This window comes from Gambusia affinis, linkage group LG11 (genome assembly GCF_019740435.1).
Source record: "Gambusia affinis linkage group LG11, SWU_Gaff_1.0, whole genome shotgun sequence".
NCBI lineage: Eukaryota > Metazoa > Chordata > Actinopteri > Cyprinodontiformes > Poeciliidae > Gambusia > Gambusia affinis.
In genome coordinates this window covers 28,788,865-28,813,911 of record NC_057878.1, presented here as the reverse complement: position 1 = coordinate 28,813,911, position 25,047 = coordinate 28,788,865, and the positions used below count along the sequence as shown (strand labels likewise).

At 46.3% G+C, this 25,047-nt stretch overlaps 2 protein-coding genes and 1 long non-coding RNA gene across 6 annotated transcripts; 2 read left to right on the top strand and 1 right to left on the bottom strand.

Moving 5' to 3' along the window:
* Positions 1–417: 417 nt before the first annotated feature.
* Positions 418–2,166, top strand: LOC122840183. Of its 2 annotated transcripts, none has more exons than XR_006372177.1 (2): positions 418–1,580; positions 1,769–2,166. It is a non-coding gene; the product is annotated as an uncharacterized LOC122840183 (long non-coding RNA). The 2 variants fall into 2 exon arrangements; XR_006372176.1 differs by having other exon boundaries at positions 1,761–2,166.
* A 3,467-nt stretch (positions 2,167–5,633) lies between these two features.
* LOC122839695 (minichromosome maintenance complex component 3 associated protein) lies at positions 5,634–21,951 on the bottom strand. Of its 3 annotated transcripts, none has more exons than XM_044131529.1 (29): positions 21,865–21,951; positions 18,347–20,863; positions 17,845–18,092; positions 17,011–17,092; positions 16,621–16,774; positions 16,354–16,547; positions 16,140–16,279; positions 15,708–15,905; positions 15,369–15,637; positions 14,669–14,831; positions 14,378–14,535; positions 14,034–14,284; positions 13,426–13,616; positions 13,251–13,351; positions 13,046–13,177; positions 12,819–12,932; positions 12,122–12,274; positions 11,850–12,047; positions 11,707–11,775; positions 11,503–11,631; positions 10,842–10,986; positions 10,417–10,669; positions 9,285–9,382; positions 8,807–9,197; positions 8,209–8,484; positions 7,770–7,902; positions 7,042–7,281; positions 6,701–6,836; positions 5,634–6,594 (listed from the first exon to the last, which is right to left on the bottom strand). In XM_044131529.1, the coding sequence occupies exons 2-29, from the start codon at positions 20,508–20,510 to the stop codon at positions 6,373–6,375; spliced, it is 7,002 nt and encodes a 2,333-aa protein (XP_043987464.1). In that variant the 5' UTR covers positions 20,511–20,863; positions 21,865–21,951; the 3' UTR covers positions 5,634–6,372. The 3 variants fall into 3 exon arrangements, with proteins under 3 accessions (XP_043987464.1, XP_043987466.1, XP_043987465.1); XM_044131531.1 differs by lacking the exon at positions 21,865–21,951 and having other exon boundaries at positions 18,347–19,603; positions 19,655–20,863; XM_044131530.1 differs by lacking the exon at positions 21,865–21,951 and having other exon boundaries at positions 18,347–20,116; positions 20,162–20,863.
* A 57-nt stretch (positions 21,952–22,008) lies between these two features.
* On the top strand, positions 22,009–25,046 carry ybey (ybeY metalloendoribonuclease). Its single transcript, XM_044131535.1, has 4 exons — positions 22,009–22,218; positions 23,111–23,242; positions 23,933–24,001; positions 24,675–25,046. Exons 1-4 carry the CDS (start codon positions 22,009–22,011, stop codon positions 24,768–24,770), a joined length of 507 nt encoding a protein of 168 aa, XP_043987470.1. The 3' UTR covers positions 24,771–25,046.
* Position 25,047: the final 1 nt, after the last annotated feature.

Below are 25,047 nucleotides of genomic sequence, written 5' to 3'. Positions count from 1 at the left end.
TTTTGGCCGATGACTTCATCCGCCCCCATTTTGCTCCAAACAAGAAATTTTTTGCTTTACTGTGAACCATGAAAGTGACTATTTTGAAAATGCAATTTAATTATACAGTCAAATAAGAAACTGTGTTGATTTGAACAATGAACTTTAACAATTTAAACAACAACAAACAGTGCCTTGATAATCTGAAATTTCTCCTGTCTTGAGTAGAAAACTCCTTTCATTTGAGATTTAGGCAGAGCTTCAAAACTGTTGAAAGTCAAAATATGGAACATTTGTCATAATATGGAAGCCCATTTCCGCCATTAAAGAAAAACTAAGACCAACTTGAAGTCATAATTTCAACTTTTAAAGTCAAAGTTAGGACTGTCATAATTTTGAAATTCAAAGTCATAATTTCGAATCTCATAATTATGACTTTTAAAGTCAAAATTATGACTTCCTGTTGGTCTTTTATTTTTTCCTTCATGGTGGAAATGGGCTTCCATAATAACTCGCAAAAAGGAAAAAAATAAATTCTGGTCAGGAGTATGTAAACATGGCATGAAACTTTTTGCCTTTGGTCTGGTCTTCAAACTTTCTCGTCCTTTTTTCCCCCCCTCACAGATCTGCTGTGTATAACACTGCATGTGGCAGTATTTTCTTCTTTTCAGACACTGTCTTCACAACATTTGCCAGGTCATCAAAAAGCTCCCACACAAATGGAGCTCTCCGGCAGTATGCAGTGTAATGTCCCAGTCCATCTTTGGTCAAGCTTCCCCTGAAAGCGACGACTGCTCTCAAAGTAAATTTTTTTCCTTGCAGAACCATAGTGGAGGGAAATTCACTCAAAGCAAATTCAGTTGAATTTGGAAGGTCTGTGTCAATCCATGCTATTTCTCCGATACTGTAGTTGTGAGTAACGGTTCCTGCACAGAGAGCATTTCCTGAAGTGCTGGCTCCTGTTTTTAATTCTGCTGGACATTCTGATTCATTCTGCAGTGGTCTGAGGCAGGGAGACTGTGGAAGGAAGAGTCCTTTTTCTATGGAAGTGTGAAGCTGAGCCATACCAGAATTCTTCAGGACAGAAATGTCTGGTGAAACAAATGGTACTTCCCTGGTCATTCCTTTGTTTAGGTGGCAGTATTGTGAAGAGCAGTGTTTTGAGAGGTAAACACTTGACACATTTCTCATTGTCTTCCCAATAACAGTGGCAATATTGCACTGTGCATCGATTTGGTGAGTGCCAGACCTTAACTGTGTTTTTGCAAACATTGAACTAAGCAGATCTGCCCTCTGCAAGTATGTCCTTGGGGTCACACCATCTGTAGTTATGGATTTCACCAGCTGCAGGAGAGGGTTGTCACTGTTATTCATGACAACATTTTGAAATGCAGAGCTGTCACAGAAAGTACAGCATAAGCACTGACAAAAGGCATCGAAGGCGCAGGTGTTTAACACAGAGATTGACAGTTTACCAACAGTTGTCTCCCTTCAGAACACCTTGGTATAAGAAGATGTGGCCAGATGTACCATTTGGTCTTGTCAGTTTTCTGACAACTGAACCAGTTGCATCAAAGCAAACTACTGAGGGACATTTTTTGGTCAGTGCCTTATAAACATGTATCTGAGTTTGACTCCAATAGTGACAAAAGAATTTATCCAGACCAATATCTCTTATACTGCCTCTGTTGGGTGTGCTATACTTTAATAACTGCAAAGATAGAACAGGGTCTTTGTCGCCTAACTCCAAATCTTTTCTCTCCTGCTTGGCTTTTCGTAAGGTTGCCAGGTTTGGAAGGTGACTTGGCTCGGGATCTCCAATATCCATCAACTCTGATGCCTTTGCTGACCTCCATACAGATGGTTCCATCCTGCCCTCACACAACTCTTCTGAAATCTGTGCACGAAGGGTTCCTGACATGAATCTTTTGGACTGGCCAGTGTGCAGCGAGATGTCGGCGCCTTCAATGGAACACTGGAGCACCATTGGGCTGTTGACCGTTGGCTCTCTGTCACATGTCATTTTAACACGACTTTGACACTCTTTACAGAAACCTGTGATGTCAATGTACTTACTAGTGACAGTTGGATAAACTTTTGCTCTTTGGAATACAAATGTACAAGTGCTTTTCAACTTTTTCCAAACCAGATCATTAATTATATGACTCCATGTGCCAGGTTTTAAAATTGTGTAATTCCTCTTACCAGATGATGAAAACTTGTCATTATATTCAGCTTTTTGTGGTATAAATTTATGGGGGAGGGGGCTCACTACAGTGTGGATGGAGCCAATCCCAGTTGCGTGAGAACTATGTCAAAGTTCGCAAAACATGTGGAGCTTTTCAAAATCCTTGAAGCCCATACACATTTAATGTAAGAAATTGGATGAAATGAAAGTCGTTGCATTGAAAATATATTTACTAAATATTAAGTACATTACTTGGATGAACTTTGAACGAATGACACATTTCCGTTTTACTCTGCAAAAACTTTGCTCAAGCAACTAGCAAATTGGCTGTGGATTTTTTTTTTCTTCTATTTTTTGAACCGTTATAGGCTAATGTATATTTTTTACACGTTTGCTGCATAATCAGCAGACAGTACGTCAACAATATAATTGTTCAGACCACCTCCGAAATCAAAGCACAGTTGAACAGGTTATACACATTACGTTAGAGTCAAGGCTGCATGTCCTTTATTAGCAGGATTCAATTATTGTGGAGAGAACGCTACGTTCGTGAGAAAACATTGGTATCTTGAAACATTACTTGAAATGAGACACATTTTTTCTTGTTCTAAGTCTTTATTGAAGTTCAAAACAAAAGGTACACATTGTACAACAGCTGAAAATCTGAAGAATTAAAAGAAGTAGCCCACTTTGGTTTGTTTTGGAGCGATATGGGGGGGATGGTGAACTCTAGATGACCTAAAAAATTATTTTTAATATCTCAGAAACCAAAACTGCACAAACGAAAATTTTAACGGCACAAACCTGCACAAACGGAGCAATAACATTCAGATTATTTGCTGAATTTTTTGACGTGGGTGGGGTGTCAGCTTCACACAGCTCTTGTAGAGACCTTCAGTATGTTCCTCCAGGAGCTCGGAGGGTCAGGACAAATCCTCTGTATATGTGACAATGAGAACACATTAATGATTTTAAATAAATTATTAAATAAAAAATATTAATTTTTAATAAACTAAAATTTATTTATTAATGTTTTGGCCACATAATTAAATAAATTCAATAATTTATTTACCGTAATTTCCGGACTATAGAGGCACCTGATTATAAGCCACACCCCCTACATTTTTAAAGGAAACACATTTTGTACATACATAAGCCGCATGTTCCTACATTGAAACATGAGATATTTACAAAGAAAGACGGTACATAGAAAGTGTTTTTAAAGTTTTAATAATATGCTGTAGCTTTTCTTTCTGAACAGCAGCAATATAACAAAACAACACTAACAGGGCTGGTTTAAATAACATACAGTTAAAAGTCACGGAGAGCCGTCATCCTCTTCCTCCTGTGCACTGAAACCATGGAAGTCTTCTTCCTCTGTCTCTGTTTCCTTCTTTATCGGCTCGATTGATTTTAACTTGAAAGCTGCATCATATGCATTTCTTCTTGCATTCTCCATGATGAGGGTCTGTTCAAGCTCATTTTATTCATGCACAAAGCACGATGTTACATTAGTCTTCCTCTACAGATATATTCCAGCTGTTTCAGGCTTCCCTTTTCTGCTCCAGCGCCCCTACTGGCCGTTAGAATTTTTTTTTATAAATAAGCCGCATCGTTGTATAAGCCGCAGGGTCGAAAGCGTGAGACAAAAGTCGCGGCTTATAGTCCAGAAATTACGGTAGTTAATTATTTTGATATGAAAATATAATATTTGTTATATTTTCAAATCAAAATCTTTGAACTGGTCTCAAGAACTTAAGTAGAATATATTAAAAGGTTTTTCCAGAACATGCTGAGTTTAACTGAATGATAAACTTGATGCATTGTTTGATTATTGGAATGTATGTACGATCAGATTGAATTGACTTTTTTGTAAAGTGCCTTGAGATGACATGTTTGTCAATTGATTCGATATGAATAAACAATTTCAACAATTGAATTGAATTTAATTAATCCAAATGTTTGAAGGTTATAAAAACAGTTTCTGAGTGTCTACAGAAAAAAGTCAAGAGTTATATCATTATTTTCTAATAAAGTTGTTAGGCTTCAGCTCACTGATAAACTGATCGTAAGTCAAATGAATTGAGGCAGAGTTACCTGGTGGCTGTCGAAGTTTCACTTTCCTCTCATGGTGTAAGTAGTTTGCTCCAGGTAATCTATTTAGCTTTTATTCATTTTTTTCTTAAAACAACATTCAGCAGCGATGGAACATCGACTACCTGATGCAATAGTTCACACTACACGTTAGTTCACTCCTACATTTTCCCCTGAAGACAATCTGAGAACGTTGATGTTCTCAGATTGTCTCTTGTGGTTTCATAACCGATCATCCTGTAGTGTGTGGTGTGTTACGGTAGATCGTTGTGGCGCTCCGATCTAAATCAGGGGTTTTCCCCACTGGGAGCTTAACGCAGCCTGTTGAATGTGACAGGTAGCCAATCAGAAAGCCGGATTCTCCTCCTGCTTTCTGAGGGGAAATTACAGAGGGGAATCCCAAACAGCTGACACGGAGCAACCCGAAGTCCAGCGGACATTGGAGATGATATGTGGAAACAACATTAATGTTTATAAAACATTTGGTGTAAAGAATATAGAAATGATGAGGGGAGGAGTTGGAGCCAAATTGGTACCAGTTGATGAACCCGGTAACTTTTCAGCTGTTCTTCGTTAACGTGACATAAATAGGTTCTAATGATTTTCCCTTCCTCATTTTCTCAATGTAATGTCCAGGATTAAATTCCAAGAGGCTGCGTGTTTTGACGTAAAACCGGTTTTCACATTTAAATTTAAATTGTTGAACATAAATGAAATTTGTTTTAATAATTGACTTATTAAAGTATGGAACCTGTCTTTGAAATATGTAGAATAAATTTAAAACTAAATATTAAGTAGATACAAAAAATAAAAAAGGTCGTTCTTATCTTGCACCGACTGCTGCTGAACATCCAGGGGGGTTCAGGGAAAACATAGATGTGTGGTTTTTTTGTCTGGTTGGGGTAGCAATTAATTTTTAAATTAATTGCTACCCCTTTTTTTAAAAAAACATATTAATCGACAGGGTCCTGATTTATTTTTATATTTCTGTAAAAATAAATATATTTTTTATGGGGGGCCCCATCGGTTAAGGGCCCTTGGAATTGTCCTAACTTTCCCCCCATCCAGCACCCCTGATTGAAGTTATTAGATATTAATTTACTTAAAAACAAATCGACAATAGATAAAGAGAAAAAACAAATGAATGAGCAGCAAAAAGAAGAAACAAAATCCTTTTAAACCAGGAATACATTCAAACAATGATGATAAAAAAACACAAAACTAAACAAAAACATCAATTCAACAAACCATTTTATGGATTCACATTATTCTATTTCATATTTCTTAAAAAAAACTTTTATCAAACTCTTAGATATATATATTGATCTGTTTTGGATGAAGATCGTTCCTTCAAACCAAACAAACAAACAACAAAACTGACAGATGTTTTATTGAGCTTCATTCATAAACAATAAAATATTAAAGTCAACGACGTTTTGGACTTTAAACATTTTGAAATGATTAAATCATGTATTTAATGACGACTGTAATGTTTAGTAATAATTATCAGCTTTTTTCTGTAAAACAAAAACAGGATTTCAGTCCAATAGATTGTTTTCATTTTATTGAACTAAAAGTATTTTAAATAAAATCACAATTAAAATTTTCATTTAAAATCTTTAAAACATGATTTCAACATTCAGGTTCTGTCAAATCTGAATCATTTACATAAATTACAGAAACAATATTTCTTAAAGTACATTTCCTTCCTGCCTGAGGGAACCACACGACCCGGTTCTGGTCCAGAACAAAAAGTGAAATACTCACATGTCTTCAGAACCGGACTCTCCAGAACCAGAACTCCTGCTCTGTAGATGAAACCGCGTCTCCCAGCAGCCTCCAGCTGCACGGGGGCGGGGCTACAGCCGAACCGTCCAATCAGATCCTCGACCTCCAGGATTTAATCAAAAACAAGCTGAAGGTTTTACAGAAAATATTTATTTAATATTCAAACAGAATGAAAATAAAACGATTCCAACACATTATTTATCATCGGAGTCCAAGACAAGAAGAACCCGACTACAAAACTAAATATTTATAAAAGTCCTGATTTTAGTTCTTCTGATAATAAAAATCCATCTTCATCATCTTCCTCATCATCTTCCTCATCTTCAGTCGTCCACGATGCTCAGCAGGGAGCTCAGCTTCAACCTGCAGGCCCGTTCTTCTTCTCTGCTCGCCACAATCTGCTGCTGCAGCTCCTGCAGCCTCTGGGCCAGAGGGACGGGCGGCGCTGCGGACCCGGAGGAACCGGACCTGGAGGAACCGGACCTGGAGGAACCGGAACCTGCGGCCCAGGACGCTCCATCCACTCGTTCCTCCGTCTCCGGTTTCTGGGAAACCAAAACAACAACAAACTCACAAATCCATGGTGAAATATTAAAGATGTGTCTAAGTGACCAGAGAAGAAGAAGAAGAAGAAGAAGAAGAAGAGGGAACCTGCGCTGCGGCGGCGGGCGCAGAAACCCGCATGGTGGACGGAGAGGACAGCAGGGTGGAGGACGGGATGAAGAGCGGCGTCACCAGGTGGTCCAACGGGTCGCCGTCCAGCCAGCGCTGCAGCTGCTCCAGACTCCTGCACAGAGAGCGTTACCATGACGACAGACTCAGGAATAAACGTTTTAATCCACGGATCAAACCGACCAGATTAGAACCAGGAAACCCAAACAGAACCGCCTGGAAGGTCTCACTGTTCTGACAAGGTTAGAAACTAAAAACTAAAGAGTCAACCAGAACCAGAACCAGAACCAGAACCAGACCCAGACCGTTGTCATGACTACCTCCTGCTCTCGGCCTTCTCCTCCTCCAGGTTCTGCAGAACTCTGTGGGCCAGCAGCTCCTCCGTGCTGGGAGTGTGTGTGATGTCCAGGCAAGGCGGCGGGGCCCCAGGGGCCCCAGGGGAATCAGGGGCATCAGGGGCCCCAGGGGCATCAGGGGAATCAGGGGCCTCCACCCGGCTGTGGAACAACTTCTGCCTCAGGGCCGGAGCCGAACGCAGAGCGCTGGGGCCCGGAGCCCATCTGACAGCAAAAACACAAGAAAGTTAAAGTTTAGCTTTAATTTTAATACCAAATAAAATCAATCAGCAGAATTAAAAACATTTTGTGGTTTTCAGCTGTTCAAAAATGTTACTTTCTGTATTTTCTACATAAACATTTAACATGTTTATTTAATACTTTAATGAAACAAATAAAGTCAGGAAGGAAGAAGAAATCATAAATAAAAAACTGAAGTTTATTTTATAAATGTTTTTTGGTCTCTTTGCAAAAACAAAAACTGTTTAAGTTGAATAAAAACAGATTTTGGTTTTTCAAAGTTAAAGCAGAAAATCTGTTAAAGATGAATGGAATCATTTTCTACTGTAGGAAAATATTCATTTGTAATTTAAAAATAAAATGTTTTTGACACTCCTGATGTTCATCTGAGGTCCAAACGACCGGGTCCAGATCAGATAGAACCTCCGTCTGCAGCCGAGGCTTCAAGAGAAACCAGGAAACATCTTCCTCACCCCTCCTCTTCCTCCTGCTGCGTCTCCCTGTGGGTCCGATCCACGGCCAGAACCCACTCAGCAGGAGGCCGGAACCCGTCCAGGGAACCGCTGGGGAAGAAAACCAGAACCTCTCCGTCGGCCGTCAGCGAGTCTGGAGCCGAGAGCAACAAGAAGAGGTTCAGTTTGATCATCAGGAAATTTCTCACTGATGAAACTTCCTGATTAATTTCTAGTCAGATTAACAAGAGAGAGAGGAGGAGGGGTCAAAGGTCAGAGTTGAGGAGCATTAAATAGATTCCAGTAAAACCAGTTAACTCTGAAAGACCTTCAGAAAATCTGCAGGATTATTGATGAAGATGATGATTATTGGTTATTATCATTATTGATGGTTATTGGTGATGAAGACGGTTCAGTCTAGAAGCAGCAGAGACAGAAGTTCTGGAGGTTCTGGCGGTACCTGGAGCAGCAGGCGGTCCGGCCGGCTGCCAGTCCTTCAGCTTGTGGTCGATGAAGATGAGGACGACGTCGTCCCAGGGAATCGGGCTGCAGGCCGCCCCCGGGCCGACGCCGCCCTGGGTCGGTCCGGGCCTGTGGCGCCGGGCGAGCGGAGGCGTCAGTCGGACCCGCTCCAGAAGGTTCTCCAGCCGGGACATGAGGAGCGGCTGGCTGTGGCGTGAAGTTGGGACGTGAGCAGCGTAACGAAAGATGGCGGCGCAGAGATCAGGCCAGGAGTCTGACAGGAAGAGGAGGAGTTAGTGACCCTAAACATGACCTCTGACCTCCAACACTCTTCTGCAGCTAAACATTACATTAGTACACAATTAGACTATCAATTATCCTGTCGATCGATCGATTGATTGAACAGAAAAACTGCTTCATTCAAATAATTCTTTAAGTTTATTTTATAGACACATAAAATGTTTAAAGTCTAAAAAACGGTTAATCTGGGATTATTGTTTCATTTGTATAATCCGGTTAAGGATTCACTGATTACTGAATTATTGATCGGTTCAGTAATGGATTGATCAGAACCAATGGGTCCAGTCTGGTCCCACCTGCAGCAGGAAGCTCCTCCCACTCCGGCAGCTGCAGGCCCAGCAGCGCCGCCCTCAGCCAGTCCAGCTGCGGCGCCGAGTTCCAGCCCAGGTGAGGGACGACCTCTCTGGTCTCCGGCTCGCTGAACTCCGCCGGCGGCCATGACAGGCAGCTCAGCTCCGGGGACGCCACTCCGTCCGCCACGTGGGCCAGGACGGCGTTGTACAGCCGGACCGCCGGCGCCGGGCCCTGGCGGGGCAGCCCGGCGGCGGCCCGGTTCTGTCGGTCGGAGTAGACTCTGGGGCAGAACTCCCGGCTCAGCGCGGCTTCGACCAGCTGGACCAGCGGGCGGCAGGACAGCGGCGGGGTCAGAGGTCGGCGGGCCAGCAGCCAGCGGACGGCCTGGGTCAGCTGGTCAGAGAGAGAGAGAAGAACCGGTGGAGAAACGGTGCTGCTGGAGGTCCGGGTCCAAAACGGTCCAGGACCTTCAGGTTCTACCTGCTGGGATCCCTGCAGGTCGCTGGTGGATTCTGGGATGAAGACGAGCAGGAAGTCCGAGATCAACTCTTCCTCCATCAGAGCCTGGAGCCGCAGGGCTGAGAGACAGAACCAGAACCAGGACCGCATGAGGACCGGACCGGACAAGAACCAGGACCGGACCAGACCGGACCAGACCGGACCAGAACCAGGACCGGACCAGACCGGACCAGAACCAGGACCGCATGAGGACCGGACCGGACCAGAACCGTACCGTACCGGACCGGACCAGAACCGTACCGGACCGGACCGGACCAGAACCAGGACCGGACCGGACCAGACCAGACCAGAACCAGGACCGCATGAGGACCGGACCGGACCAGAACCAGGACCGCATGAGGACCGGACCGGACCAGAACCAGGACCGCATGAGGACCGGACCGGACCAGAACCGCATGAGGACTGGACCGGACCAGAACCAGAACCGCATGAGGACTGGACCGGACCAGAACCAGGATGGCATGAGGCCGGGACTGGACCAGAACCGCAAACAACCATTGATTTAGTTTTTAGTTTGACGATAAAATAATTTCCTCCAAGTTTCTTTTTAACTTTTTTTAGAAAAAGACTAAAATAAATATTAAAATTTGTTTTTAAATAAAAAAAATCAACATTTTATCACCCAAAATGCAACAACAGCCTCCAGTTAGAGAATTAATTATCAGAATAATTAATTAATCATCAGAATAATTAATTGATTATTCTGATAAAAAGATTCAAATGAATTAATAATTAATTTCCTTTTAAGGAAGGAAACGTTGATTGGCTACAATAGAGGAATTTACTGAACAGCAGCTGAAATATCAACATGTGAAAAACAACAATACTGCAGGATTATCTATTGATTATGTTCTGGATAAACTGATCAATAATTGATAATGATCCCTAAACAGATTTAAAGACAAATAATGTTTTTAGGTTTTGCTTGTTGCTGCTCTCAGTATTTTCAATTTTGTAGAAAATAATTTTTTTAGAGTTAATTTATTGATTACTAAATTAGTCGATGATTGTTTCAGTAAACGATTAATCACGATTAATCGTTCCAGCCCTGAACAGGTGAACAGATGGAGGATGGTCATCTGCCAGGAATCACCTTCTTCCAGCCTCTCGGCGTCCGCAGCGCCCCGTTGCCATGGCACCAGGACCACCAGCGGCAGCGGGCAGCTCCAGCTGCTGATCTGCTGCAGCTGTTTGAGCTGCAGCAGGGCGGACAGCAGAGGGACGTCCTGCTCCGCCTGCTCCGCCTGCAGGAGGGGCAGCAGCATCATGATGGCCGCGGCGCCGCGCAGCTCGCAGCGCTCCTCCGCTCCGGACAGGCCGGCGTCGGTCAGCGGACCTCTGGACGCCTGGAGAGACGGAGGAAAGGTCAGCAGAGCCGGTCGCTCCGGTCCGGACGGCACAGGAACCTGACACGACCACAACCAGATCCTCTAGAGATAAACCCGGTTTCATTCAGTCTGTAATGTAAAACACGACTTGATGACCTTCCAGCTGCTCCTCCTTGACCTTTGACCTGACCTTCACTGTGATGTGGACTTTGTGAGTTCTGTGTTCGTTGTCCTGCAGGCTGTTGGAGACACAGAGCGTCCTCAGCGTCCCGTCTCTCTGCTCCTCTGAGTCCGAGTCGGCGCCGAGTTTCACCTCCAGCCAGTCGGACAGAATCCTGAACACGGACAGCAGCAAACGGGTTCGTTCAGAACTTTGACTTTAGTTTGATTCAAAAACCAGAAAACTGGTTGGACTGGTGGCTTTTCTTCTCCTGTCTGGATAAACTGATGTTCAGGCCCAACACTGAAACACGGCGGTGGCAGCATTATGCTGAGGTACTGCAGCCTTAAGAGGTTTTCTGTAAAGTATGTCACAATAAATGAATATCTGGACCCTGGAGGACCGAAACAATCAATCATAATTAATGGATTCTTCAAATGATTTAGGAAATCGATTAATTATTGACGAGTTTAGTCAGAGCAGCAACGAAACCAAAACTGTACAAGAATGATTAATCTTGATTAATCGATTAATTAACAAAATACTTAATCATCATAAAAATAATAATCAATAGAATATTAAATGTTAGCGACTGTCCAAACGATCCGAATAATTGATCAAATAATTGATTAATTATCCATACAGTCAGATGACTCGGTCACTAATGGGTCGGTTCCCCCGGCCTGCTCACCGGTCCGCCGGGCCGGCTTCCCGTTCGCTGGGCAGCAGCAGCAGAACCTTCCAGAAGATCCGGTCCGTCGGGTTCGGGACGTTTTCCGTGGCCAGCGCCGGCAGATCCAGCGGCTTCCAGCACGTCTCCCTGAGCGAAACAACAGAACCGGGTCAAAGTTCTGCTTCAGGACCCGACCCTCGCAGCAACTGGACCCGGACTCACTCCAGCAGCTGCTGGTAGAAGGACTGGACCCTCATCTGGTGGACGGCGCCGCGCCGCATCTGCAGCAACCTGGACAAACAGGAGACCCGTTTCAGCTTCGCCCTCGCCGTGCGGCGCGGCGCGGCGGGCCGGGACGGACCCACCTGGTGCTGGACACGGCCAACATGCCGGCGTTCCCCAGGTCCACCAGGCCCCGGGCCAGGTCCGCCATGGAGGGCCTCTGGGGGGCGCTGGGGGCCAGGGCCCGCAGCTTGAAGCGGGGATCCACGCAGCACGGCGCCGCAGGGAAACTCCTCATCTGACGCTTCAGCTGGCGGCGGACGGCGACCACATCACTCCACCTGGAGGTTCACAAGAACTTTAACTAGGCCCAAACTCATCCAGGTTCTACGCTGACGTTCTGATCCGTTTCAACCTTTTGATGAACTTATGGATCCGTTCCAGCTGAGCCTCCAGAACATCCTCTGCCAGCTGGGCGACGTCTGCAGCCAACGTCTCCTCGATCAGGCTGCTGCAGACCTCATGGCTGCATCGGGCCAGACGCTCGGCTTCCTCATCCACAGCCTCCCTGGAAACACAAAACGGGTCAAAACCTGAGCGGGATTCTACCTCCGGTTCTAACGGCCGCCGTCTCTAATCAGAACCTGAGCAGCTATGATGCAAAGAAAGAACATTTTACATCTTATACGATCTAAATGGATGAAAACAAAGTTAAAAAGTGTAAAAAAAAAAACAAACCTACGTTGTACTAAAAGGAGTTAGCATATGAGCTAAGTCTAAAATAGCATCTCAATGCTAAACACATAGCAGCTAACGCTAATGTGAGCCTCCACATTTCTACAGAAGCTCCATGAAGGATCAGAGAAACTCTGGAAAGACGAACGGATGGAAAAACTTTGGTCCAATCTGATGGTGGAAGACCAGAAATATTCCAGCTCATAGATTAATAATCCTCATTCAGCATCGATTTGTTCAATCATTCGACAGAAAAACAGTTTTGGATTGAAAACAGAGTCGCACCGCTGGTCTTCAGATGTCCTAAAAACCTGAACCAGGGTGTACTTTCTTTTCACCACGTCTTCATTTTATCAAACGGGTTCAGGAAGTCTTACTGGATCTCGGCGGCGGCGGTTTCCCTCACGACCTCAGCGACGACCTGCTGGACGACCTCAGAGCAGAGCGAGCAGCTGAACTGAGCCAGGAAGGCTTGGCGCTCCTGACGGCGCCTGAGAGGCAGAGGAAACGCAGAAACATGGACTCAGAGCGGAAAACGTAGAAGCATCCAGCGGGGTCCTGATGGAGGTCGGGTTGGGACCTGCAGTGCATTGTGGGAACCGACCTGGCCTCCTCCAGTCTGCGTCGCTCCTCAGCGAGCCGCTCCTGCTCCAGCCGGATCTCCGAGGCCGAAACCTCCGTCATCATCTGCTCCAACACCTCCTGCACCAGAACCTCCAGCTGCGCCTCGCTCTCCCTGCGTGAACGCCATCACAGTTCATCGGAGCGTCCGCCTGACGCGCAGAAACAAACGCTGAGCGCTAGCTTACCGCAGGGCTGCTCTGGCGATGCTGGCGCCTCCGTCAGCGAGCGCTCTGACTTCGGCCTCCACCACTTCCTCCAGCAGCGACTCCGCCGCCGCCAGGACGTCCTGGAACACAACGAAGCACAACGTCAGCACAGAACCAAGATGGCGGACGGCAGAGTCCGCCGGCTGCCTCCCACCTCCTCGCTGTAGAGCGGCTGTGGTTTGGGTGGAGGTGACGGAGGTTTGGCGGGTTCAGGCAGAGCGACGGGCGGGAAGGTGGGAGCCGCCGGCGGGAACGGCTCTCCGGTCTCAGCCGGCGCGTCGGGAACGACGATCGGCGGCGGCGGCGCCTCGACGCGCGGCGGGGAGGAAACCTCAACGCTGTCGGCTGGAAACAGAAAACATTCAGATCATCTCAGTTCTGAAACGATGCAGAATTATTTATGAATTATGACAGAAAACATTGAACCGTCTTGAACTTATGAAGGTTTCCACATTTTTTAAATGTTTCTGTTTCGTCCCAAAAAACAAATTTATTTGTAGAGTTAAAAAAAAAAAAAAAAAAAAACTGCTGAATTGTCTCAGAGACATAAATCCATCAGAAACGATAACAAATCGATCGGAGCAAAACGGCCAATCAGCAAATTATAAAACTAAAATTAAAAAGCAAATCCTGGGAAGGTTCCATAGATGAACCTTTTGCCTGACGGAGATATTGAGAATCAGCACCAGGAAGTGAGCAGGAAGTGGGCAGGAAGTGAGCAGAAAGTGAGCAGGAAGTGAGCAGGAAGTGAGCAGGAAGTACCGGTCTGTGCGGCCGCGGCGCCTCGGGGGTTAACGTATCCGAAGCCGGGCTCCGCCAGCAGCCCGTCTCCTCTGTATCTGTTGTGGGAGTCGAAGCTGCAGACGGGACGGTGCTGCGGCGGGTCGGGGACCGGACCTCCGTTCACCACCTCCCCGATCAACGGCGCCTTCTTGGACAGGATGACCTCTGACCTCTTCAGGGACAGCGGGAGCTCCGGCTCCTGGAAGACTATCCGACTCAACTCCACCAGCCTGAGGAGAACCGCACAGAACGTTCCTCCGTCAAAGACTCACCGACCTGGACCGGCGACCTGGACCGGCTCTGTGAAGGTCGGACCGCCTCACCCGTCGTTGACGTTGAGGCCGTACTGCTGGACGAAGTCCGTTGCTTCAGAGGCGCTGCGGAACATCAACATGCGGACGATGTCGTCGACGGGGAACGGCGTGGATCGGGAGCCGAAGGTGTGAGCCGCGATCAGGGCCTTCAGGGCCTTCGATCGGACCTGCAGACAGAACCACAGCCCAGCGTGGAAACCATTCAGGACACATCGGACGACTAAAAGCCAAAAAGCAGCACTGACAGCGAGAGAATCAAACAGGAAGTGATGCGCAGCAGCTTTCCTGTCGGTTCCCCACCTGGTTGAAGTATCGGTGCAGCAGGCAGCTGGACAGGTAAGAAGCTCCTTTCACCAGCTTGAAGAAACGCACAAAGTTGTTGCTGCTGACGGCCGCGAAGGCTTGGACCGCAAACCTCACCTCCGGAGACTTCCGGACCTCGTGGCGGAACCGCTGGACCTCCCTGAGGGGACAGGAAGTCGTCAAAACGCCGTGAGGAACGACGGCGTCCGGCCCGGAGTTATCGGTCCGAACGGGTGGAAACCTGAAGGCGGTTCTGATCCAGGAGTTTTAGGAAACGATTAATCTGATAAATTATGATTAATAAAATCATCAATTAAATTAGCAATCGATTAACAAAAACTAAAAAACGACACACAGTTTTAATTACAAACATTAAGGATTTAAGATAAAAAAACTGTAAATATTTTCTATACTAACTAAAAAAGTTTTTTAGCTGCAGATTCAAAGTTCAAGTGTTCACTAAAGGAACTCTGTTATTGTATTTATTTATTTTCTTGTTTGAAAAACAATTAAATTATCTGTTTATCTGAATCTTTAATGTGTTTCAAATATTGCATAAAACACTGAAGTGGTTCAATAAAATCCCAGCAGAATATTTTAATAATCTTAATCGTCAGAATAATCAGCAGAGTAAAGGATTACTGATGTAACGGTCAGTTTCAGCGCCGCTGCAGCTCGAGGTTTCAGAGCGACTGACCGCAGGATGTCGCCGTCGTTCAGCTTCAGCAGGACGCTGTACTGGCGGAACTCGGCCTCCAGGGGGCAGAACGTCTGCTGCGTCGCCAGATCCTCGTACATTTCCTTCAGACTCTGCAGGCACTTGGTCATGTTCTCGTTGTTGATCTTGGGGTCGAAGGACGACATGTGCTGCTCACAGAGGTGGTGGGCGCAGTGAACGTGGAACCTGGTGCATTTCTCGATCAGCGACACGGTGTGGGGGCAGCAGAGCCGCTGCTGGGTGATGTCCTGAGCAAAGCAGGACCGTCAAACCGCCGCCGGGTGGGAATCTGCCGGACGCCGCCGCTCTGACGCTTACCTTGCGAATGCCTCGGGTTCGGTTCCACACGAAGTCGTACCAGTCCCTGTGGCTGTCCGGACCGCGGTCCAGGATCTGGGTCACCAGGTAGTCCATGGTCATGCTGAGCACCGGGAGGGGCCGCAGCTCGTGAGGAAGAGGCTCCTCCTGGTCGGCCGAGGAGCGGCTGTACTCCTTTATGGCCGCTGCGTGATCCACCTGGTGGGAGCAGAACAGACCAGTTCCTTCTGGTTTTCACAGGAATCCCTGGACGTCCGGCTGCAGCAGCAACTCAGATATAAACACAAACTTTTCCATTACTGTGCAAATTAAAGCAGCTAACTGAGTCTGGAAACAAACGTTCTAGAGAAAGAGACCAAGTTGTTCACTGAAACAGACTGTCTGGATCAGTTCGGACTTGGATCAGATGAACCAGAATGTTTGGGTTCTTACCACCTCCGTGTTCGGGACCACCTCGTACACGCTGAGCTGGTTCCGTGTCTCTCTCATGTACCGCTCCTTCTCTGGACACATGTCAGGACACGTCCCCACAAACACCTTGGACAGGTCCAGGTCCGTCCTCTTGGGTCGTCCTGAGGGACAGCAGGTCGGGACCGTCAGCGTTTCAGAGGCGTGTGCAGCTGCAGCAGGCGGACGTCGTCCTCACCTTGACGCAGGACTTTGTCTCTCTGCTCCAGCAGACGGTACTTGTCCTCGGCGGTCTCGGCGACCTGTCCGACCAGGTGGACCAGGGAGGACGGGACGAGACGCTCCGACCCCTGGGACTCGGACACGTTCTCCTTCTGGGGCTCCGAGTCAAACGGGAGAAGTCTGGCTGGAGACGGCCTCCTCACCGGAGAGCTGCAGGGGGCGAGACGCAGAGCTGCAGCCGAACCCAGACAGAACCGGTTCTGATCCGTTCAGACGGACCTACCTCTGCCTGAAGGAGGCGTGGCCGCCCGGCGCCGGAGGCATCAGGGCCGGCCGTCTGAGAGGAGAACAACCCGGCTTCGGCTCGTCCACTTTGGGACTTTCTGCTGCGGTTCGGTCGGGTTCTGCTGGCGCTCGGCTGCCTTTGTCTCCAGGACCTGAAGGAGACAAAAAACTGTCCATAAACCCACTTTGACTCAAATAAAGAACAATAATCTGACCTCTGGGTGACCTCAATCCAAAACAAATGGATTAAATTGATTTAAAACATCAAACTAGCAGATATTTTGGTGGAATGATGAATTATACTGAATAAATAAACATCACAAGAATTTTAACAACCTAAAATTCAACAGATCATTAAATGGATTTTAAATTCTGAAGTTCTGCTCACTTTGTTTCTTCTTCTGCCAGAGCAGCAGCAGCTCGTGTCGGTGCAGAACCATCCCTCTCCGCTTCGCCTTGACAGCCGAAGCCTTAAAGACAAAACAAGACGAGGAAACTCTGTGTGGCTGCAGTGGCTCGTCTTCACCACCAGGCCGCAGCACTGAGCAGTTTCCTGTTCCTGTCAGAAACCATCACTACTCCCAACAAAACCAGTAAGATTTTTACTCAGTTCGTACAAAGAAGGTTTAAAATAAATAATTAACAGTAACTAACGATTCTTCTATCGATTAATCGTCAGACTAATCAATTATTCTACTAATTAATCAAAGGACTGATCGACTAATCTATCAAATCGATTATTCTGACAACGAATCGTCAGACTAATAAATTATTCGATAGATTAATTGCCAGGAAAAAAAATCAATTAATCATCAGACCAATCGATTATTGACAATTTATCAAACTAATTGATTATTGTATCAACTAATCGTCAGAATAACAGATTAATCAATCTGTGATTAATCTGAAAAAATGACTGCAACATTCTGCAGATTTCTCATTTAATCATTTTAGTTTATTTTATGTGATATTAGAAAAATATGATGAACATTTAACTCAAATACAGAAACGGTGATCCGTTAGTGAACGGCTGAACGTTTCTACTTCCTGTTTTGGCTTCATTATGGAAACTGGCCTTCTTAGAATCAGTTAACAATTAATAAATTACTAATGTATTATTTGGACAATCGATTAATCATTTGAGTCCTGATTGGAAAACGTCTGACCCAGATGGACGAGTCGACACAAAACCACTGGAGACGAAGAGAGAGAATCGACTCACGTGGTCGTGGAAGTGGACCACGGCCTGGTTCTTGTTGGGCCGGCAGAAGATTCTACCCACTTTCCCAAAACGAGCGAAATGCTTCTGGATCACGTCCTTCTTGTTGAGGCTTGGAGGGACGTTCCTGACCACGATGGTGGTCAGATCGCTGGGAGACGCTCCGCTCAGGCTGTCCACGCTGTCCCTGCGGGGCCCACGGCCCACAGGGGTCAACGGCTCGGAGGCTGAGGTCAAAGGGTCAGACGGGCCTGCAGAGGAGGGAGACGATTTTGTTTTAACTAGGCCAGAGGAGACAGAGGAGCAGCTTTATAAAGAACAGAACAGCAGAAAATAATCTTAGAAAAAGGAAACATTTAAAAAGATTTAAATAAAGAAGCAACGCTCAGCCTGGTGGCCGCCAGGCTTACAGTGATACATATTGATCTGTCCTATCACATATTGATCACGTATTGATCATGTATTGATCCGTTCTGTTAGTTTTATTAACTATTAATATTCTGACCTGAATCTTCTGGTTTCTCTGCAGTGTCTCTGCTCAGCGCTGTGAGCGTCTTGGCCGGTGGTTCGTCTCTCTGAGCTTCCTCTGGCTCCTCCAGAACCAAGGAAGGCCCCCCAGCAGGGGGCCCCAGAGCGGCGGGGGGCCTCGGCGGCTCCTTTGGGGCCTCTCTCCTCACCGGGTTGCTCTGGTCCTTGCGGATCCCGCTCAGCGCCCGGCTAAACAGGCCCGCTGCGATGCCCCGGGCCCTCACCACCGGCCTCTTGGCGGGGGGTCTGGGTGAGTCGGCGTCCGGCGGAGTGGGGGCGTCGTCCTCGCCGCCCGGCTTCTCGGGGCCGCTGGCGGCCAGGTCATCCTTCCTCTTGGCTGCTTTGCTGAGCCGAGTGAACACGCTGGGCTCCGGGGCCTCCTTATCTTCAGGGTCAAACTCAGATTTAGGGTCGCCGAAGGCGGGGGGGAACAGCATGGGCTGGGTCTGCAGGGAGCTGGAGGTGAAGCTGAAGGAGGACGGGGTGGTCGGTTCTGCCGTGGAGCTGGGGCCCGGCGGGGCCGCCGGGTTGGTGAAGGAGAACTGAGGGCCGCCGCTGCCACCGCCTGATGGTGGGTTTGGGCCAGGGGGGGGTGCGGCTGGCTGGGGGAAGCAACTGAAGACCGGAGGCTTGGTTCCGACCAGCAGGGAGAAGCCAGCAGAGGGGCCAGAGGGGGCCGGGGCCCGGCTGCTGGGCGGCTCCGGGCTGCCGCTGAAGATGGGTTTGAACACGGCCTCATTGGGCGGCTTGAAGCTGAACTCTGGAGGTCCAAACCCCCGGTTCTGGTTCACATTCTGAGGGGCGCTGAACTCGCTGGAGGCCGGCTGCACAAAGGAGGGGTTGGAGGCGGTGGAGCCCGACGGTTTGAGATGGCTCCCGAAAGCAGGAGGAGCCTTTCCCAAATCTGAATGCTGACCGAACGCAGAGGGCTGGACGAAGGAGGGGCTCTGTCCAAACACAGAGCTCTGGTTGAGTCCGAAAGCCACAGCTGAGCTGCTGGTTTCCACAGGAGGCTGCCCAAAGGCTGGAGCCTTGCTCATGGGAGGCTGGGCCTGGGCAGGCAGCTGTCCGAAAATGGAACCACTCTGAGTAGCAGGCTGATTAGCCGTGGATGGCTGTCCGAAAATGGAACCACTCTGAGTAGCAGGCTGATTAGCCGTGGATGGCTGTCCGAAAATGGAACCACTCTGAGTAGCAGGCTGATTAGCCGTGGATGGCTGTCCGAAAATGGAACCACTCTGAGTAGCAGACTGATTAGCCGTGGATGGCTGTCCGAAAATGGAACCACTCTGTGGTTCAGGTTGATTAACAACAGACTGCTGTCCGAAAACGGAACCAACCTGAGCTGCGGGCTGATTTGTCATTGTTGGCTGTCCGAATATGGAACCACTCTGAGCGCCGAGCTGATTAACAACAGACGTCTGTCCGAAAATGGATCCACTTGGAGCTGAAGGCTGATTTACCGCGGATGTCTGTCCGAAGATGGAACCACTCAGTCCTGAAGGCTGATTACCAGCAGAGTGCTGTCCGAAAACGGACCCACTCTGAGCTGATGGCTGATTCACCGCAGATGCCTGTCCGAACATGGAAGCACTTTGCGCTGTTGGCTGATTTGATGGCTGTCCGAAGATGGAATTACCTTGAGCTGGAGACTGATTTGATGGCTGTCCGAAGATGGAATTACCTTGAGCTGGAGACTGATTTGATGGCTGTCCGAAGATGGAATTACCTTGAGCTGGAGACTGATTTGATGGCTGTCCGAAGATGGAATTACCTTGAGCTGGAGACTGATTTGATGGCTGTCCAAAAATGTTCCCACTTTGACCTGCAGGTGGATTGGATGACTGTCCGAAGACGTAACCACCCTGACCTCCAGGCTGACTGACAACAGACGGCTGCCCGAAGATGGAGCCACCCTGAGGGGCAGGCTGGTTTACCACAGATCGTTGTCCGAACATGGAACCACTCTGCACTGCAGGTTGAAACGCAGCAGACTGCTGTCCGAAAGCAGGAGGTTGGAGAAAACTTTGTCCCTGGGATCCGCTGGGATTCTGCTGCCCGAATCCTTGGAACAGACCGGGCTTCATGGAGCTGCTGGGGGCCTGGAAAGCTCCTCCCTGCGGACTTCCAAACGGATTCATGGCGCAGATAAGCAACTTTATGGGATATAACCGGATCCAACTGGTTCGATCTGAGCAACAGTTTGTAGCTCTGCTGTTAGCATCGGCTAACTCCCACAAAAATCAGTATAAAAAAATGCCCCAGATGTTCATTTCTCCCGCTACACCGGGTATCAGAAATACGAAACAAAGTCTGACATTTCATATGTACCCAATATATACAAGCTTGAAATAAACACGATCCATAATTTTACTCGGGTTTATTGTGTTTTCGTTCAGGGTCCGCTCAAATAACTTCACACTTCCGGCTCCGGTCCGACGAGGTTTTTAGTCCCCGATTCTGCTGCCCTATACTCAGTTCCGTGACTCTCGAGCTAAAACAGCAGAGTAGAATATAACAGATATATTTTTATTGTCCCATAATGTGAGAAGTTAATGCTTTCTATCAAAAAATGAAGAAAATAGTACTGTTATTTTTATTTAACATGTAAACTGAAAGCAATTAGAAAGCGTGTTTAACCACACCGAAATTTGCTTCAGATTCATTATATCTCATTTTGAAATCATAAAACCAAAACTTTAACATATTGACCAACGCAAATCAGTTCTAACTCTGTAATATTGAAGTCTGTCAGATCTCGCAGATCAATCTACAACATCATAATTAAACATCATTACTGGTCTGATAAATATACATGTTAAAGTTTAAAACCCTGATTTATTGTGTCAAAAATAAAATAAAAGTTTCCATAGTTAATGTAGCACCCTCAAGGATTTAGACACGGCGTAGAATCATAAAACAGTGTTTATTCTGGTGTGGACAACCCGTGAGAACTGCGAAAGAAAACAACATATCAGAACTAATTCTTGTACTTTATATCTAATGGTTAACGATTAATCACAGGAAATAATCTTATAAACTAGACAGACCTCGTGCTAAATAGGGGGTAAATAACCCTTATTGGTCTTACTCTCTTCTCCTCTATCGTTTCTCTTGAGTATTTCTTCTATTTATCTTCAGTTTTTACATTTTTCTCTCTGTGTGTGGAGTTAATCATTAGTCGCATCTCTCAGCTCATATAGAGCTTAAATGTAAACAAATGTATCTTCTAACGACTCGTATGAAATTGAAATACAAACAAATTCAACTGATAATTAACTACCAAGTGGCGCAAAGGTTAGCATGTATAGCTCAAAGGAACATTAAATGTAAAAATAAAAATACTGTTACATTTAATGAAGTGCATTTTAAGACTAAATATTGTCAACATTTTGATTCTGAATTAGGTAAAATGTTGAACTCGCCCTTTAATCAAGGGTCAAACCGGAAGTTATAAACCAGAAGCCAACTTCAGCACCGGCTTCATGGTGTCACCTTGAATTGTGTTCTGAATGGCTGAATCTGAATGAGGCTGTTCTTGACTGAGAGGCTCAGTGTTAGTTCCCATCAGAAGCTAAAGGCTCGGTTCGGGTTCGTCCATGCCGTGAGGCTCCACGTCCATCTCCCACTCGGTGTAAAATGGGAGTAGTCCTGCGGAACCTGCAGAAGGTGGTTCCTCTCCGCCGCGCCAGGCTGCGCAGGGACGTGGACACTCTGAGACACATCCTGGGCATCCAGAAGTTCGACCTGGGCATCATTTGTGTGGACAACCGCAGGATTCAGCAGATCAACTATCTTTACAGGAAGAAAGACGCGCCGACAGACGTCCTGTCCTTCCCTTTTTATGAGGTAACTGATTCCGTTAGTTATGAATATGACAGCAGTAACATTACCGATGGAGTTACTGCCAAACAAAGTCCATCTAATCTGGAATTAACTCTAAGATGATATTAACAGTAATAGTATATAATAGAACCATATTTTTATTTAGATCTTTTTATTCTGAAATTTAAAGCTAACTTCCTGTGTGAGACTTCCAAGAAAAAGAAGGGGGAAAAAGCGGAGTCTTCGGTTGCTATGATGATTCCCGCATTTTTCTGGGAAAAAGGGACGAAGGAGCAACGGCCGCTAAAGCCTTAAAAACAGTCGCTGTGTTTAAAACTCAAAGTTGTATCGCAAACTTTGTTGAACCAAGAGTGACAGAAGCTTCTAGCGACCACAGAAAGCAAAGTTCATGTGTGTTTTACTCCAGAGATATGGAAACTTAAATGAACGAGGTTGAAAGAAAAAAAATGACACCTTAATTCAGTGGCGCTCCCAAAGGGGGGCCCCGGGGGCACACAGCCATATTCTAATATGAAAACACAAAAGTAAAACCCCTTAAAAATTTAAATATATAAAAATCTGTGTATTGTTTGTGCCACTTTTGATTTTTTTGCGTGTGAGCTCACAGAATATGATACTGAATTGAAATGCACTGCAGGAAAACAGACAAAAATCTTATTTCTATATCTGCATCATATGGAAGTCCATGTTATAGTTATAACTTCTAGCTGTAAAGACATTTCTTTTAAGTTACGATTGTGTGATACTAGAGCAATACTCCTTAGAGAAATGATGTGACATTTCCTGTCAGTTACAACTTTTAAAGTCAAAATTCTGACAGGAAGAACCAACTCAAGTGGCATGTAAAGGTTTTCTGTAGCTTTCAGGTGAAGTTATTTCCACTCTGTCCTTCCAGGACCTCAGGCCCGGTAAGCTGCCATGTCCGCTGCACAGAGATGAGCTGAACCTGGGAGACATCTTCCTGGGCGTCGAGTTCGTGATGAATCAGTGCCAAAAAGAATCGCTGGACCTTCACGGTGCTCTTACTGTGAGTTACGAGTGTTTTCTACAGATTCATATGTTCAGCTGATCACAGGCTCTCACTGCTGAAAAATAATCTAAGAGCAAATTTACACCAATAAACTGAGAAAATTAGAAAATAATTTCTCATATTTACAAGAAAAAAACCTGGAATTTTCTTACAAAACTTTATGGAGATTGTAAAATCAGACATTTGTGACAAACGATAGAAGGTTTTAAGACTGAGGTGTAAAATCTGAGACCAGCATCTGGATATTTTCCAAACTGGCAGCAGTAGATCCGGGTTTTCCTCCTGGATCAGAACATTTCTCAGGTTCAGATTTCTCCCAGTGTTTTCTGGATCCGGCCCAAGGTGAGTCCGGACCTGGAGGATTTCACTCTGCTGCAGGAAAAGAGCCTGGATCTACCAACAACTCTGGGAAATATCCAGATGTTGGAGGACTTTTGGCATTTCTCTTTAAAAATGCACAAATTTATATTTGAGTAAATTTAAAGTTTACTTCTTAATTTATGACATTGTCATAAATAATTCTACATTCAAACTTTTAAGCTCAGAAAATAGTTTTTTTTTCTTGCACATTTACATTCTTGTGATATGAAATTAATCTAGAAATGTATTCGGCCATTTTTCTTTCATCTATAAGACATTAATACTCTTGTGTTTGCGTATGTCAGTAATGCTCTGCTGTCCCCGCAGGCCGTCACTGCACACGGGATCTGCCACCTGCTGGGCTACCGGCACGAGACGGAGGAGGAATGGGCCGAGGTGAGTCAGCAGCTGCAACCGCAACGTCAGGCTTCGCCAACCGGCGGCCATCTTGTTTATTCCAGCCTTATTGATCGCTATAATCACTCCAGATCAGAAGTAAAGATCAGAACAGACGGTTCTGTTCAGCTCAGTTACATTCACACTTTGATCCATTTAATTTTTATTCAATTTAAAAATACTTTTTTCCAAAGAGAAGTTAAATATCGTCTTCATAAAGTCGCTGTGAAGGATGACGCAGTGAGCAGGAAGGATCTCCAGTAGCAGTCAGTCTTGCAACAAATGTGAAGAGGCCTCTGACTGAGGCCTGGTGCCAACAGCTCGCTGGATGAGTCCGTCTGGTTCCAGAGATGCTGGATCAGATCCCATCAGGAGATGGACTCGACTTCCTCCTCAACTCCTCTGGGATTTGGGGTCAAAGTTCAGCTGTTGCTTAAAATAGTAATGAACTGATCTGAGTGGTAAAAACAATATCTAGTTACCATGGTTACTCATAAAGGTTTGAAACTGAAATGTTTAAGGTGTTGCTTCCTGTGATCATGACAGAAATATTCCAGATGAAGAATCTTTTCATAATATTCTCTTAAATGTGATTTTTAAATTGTTTTCATGTCTACCAGTAAAAACTCCGATCAGCCGGCTGAAGGTTTTTGGTGATGATCTTTTGTTGCAGATGCTGCAGAGGGAGCGATACATCCTGAGCGAATACAACAGACTGACCGGCCGCCATCTTGAGCCGCTCATGAAGGCGTTCAGCCCAGAAACGTGACGGCTGCGGATCAGCGCCGCCATGGATCCGGAGCGCCGGGGATCCGGAGCGCCGCGGATCAGCGCCGCCATGGATCCGGAGCGCCGGGGATCCGGAGCGCCGCGGACCTGCAGCGCTGCGGATCAGCGCCGCCACGGATCCGGAGCGCCGCGGCGCTGAATGTTTTGCACCAATTCAACCACTGCTGAAGTTTGATGGTTTTTTTGTAGAAACCGACTGGAAGGACATTTACAGCAGAACAAAAACTGAAAGTTATTTAAAAAAAGAACTAATCCAG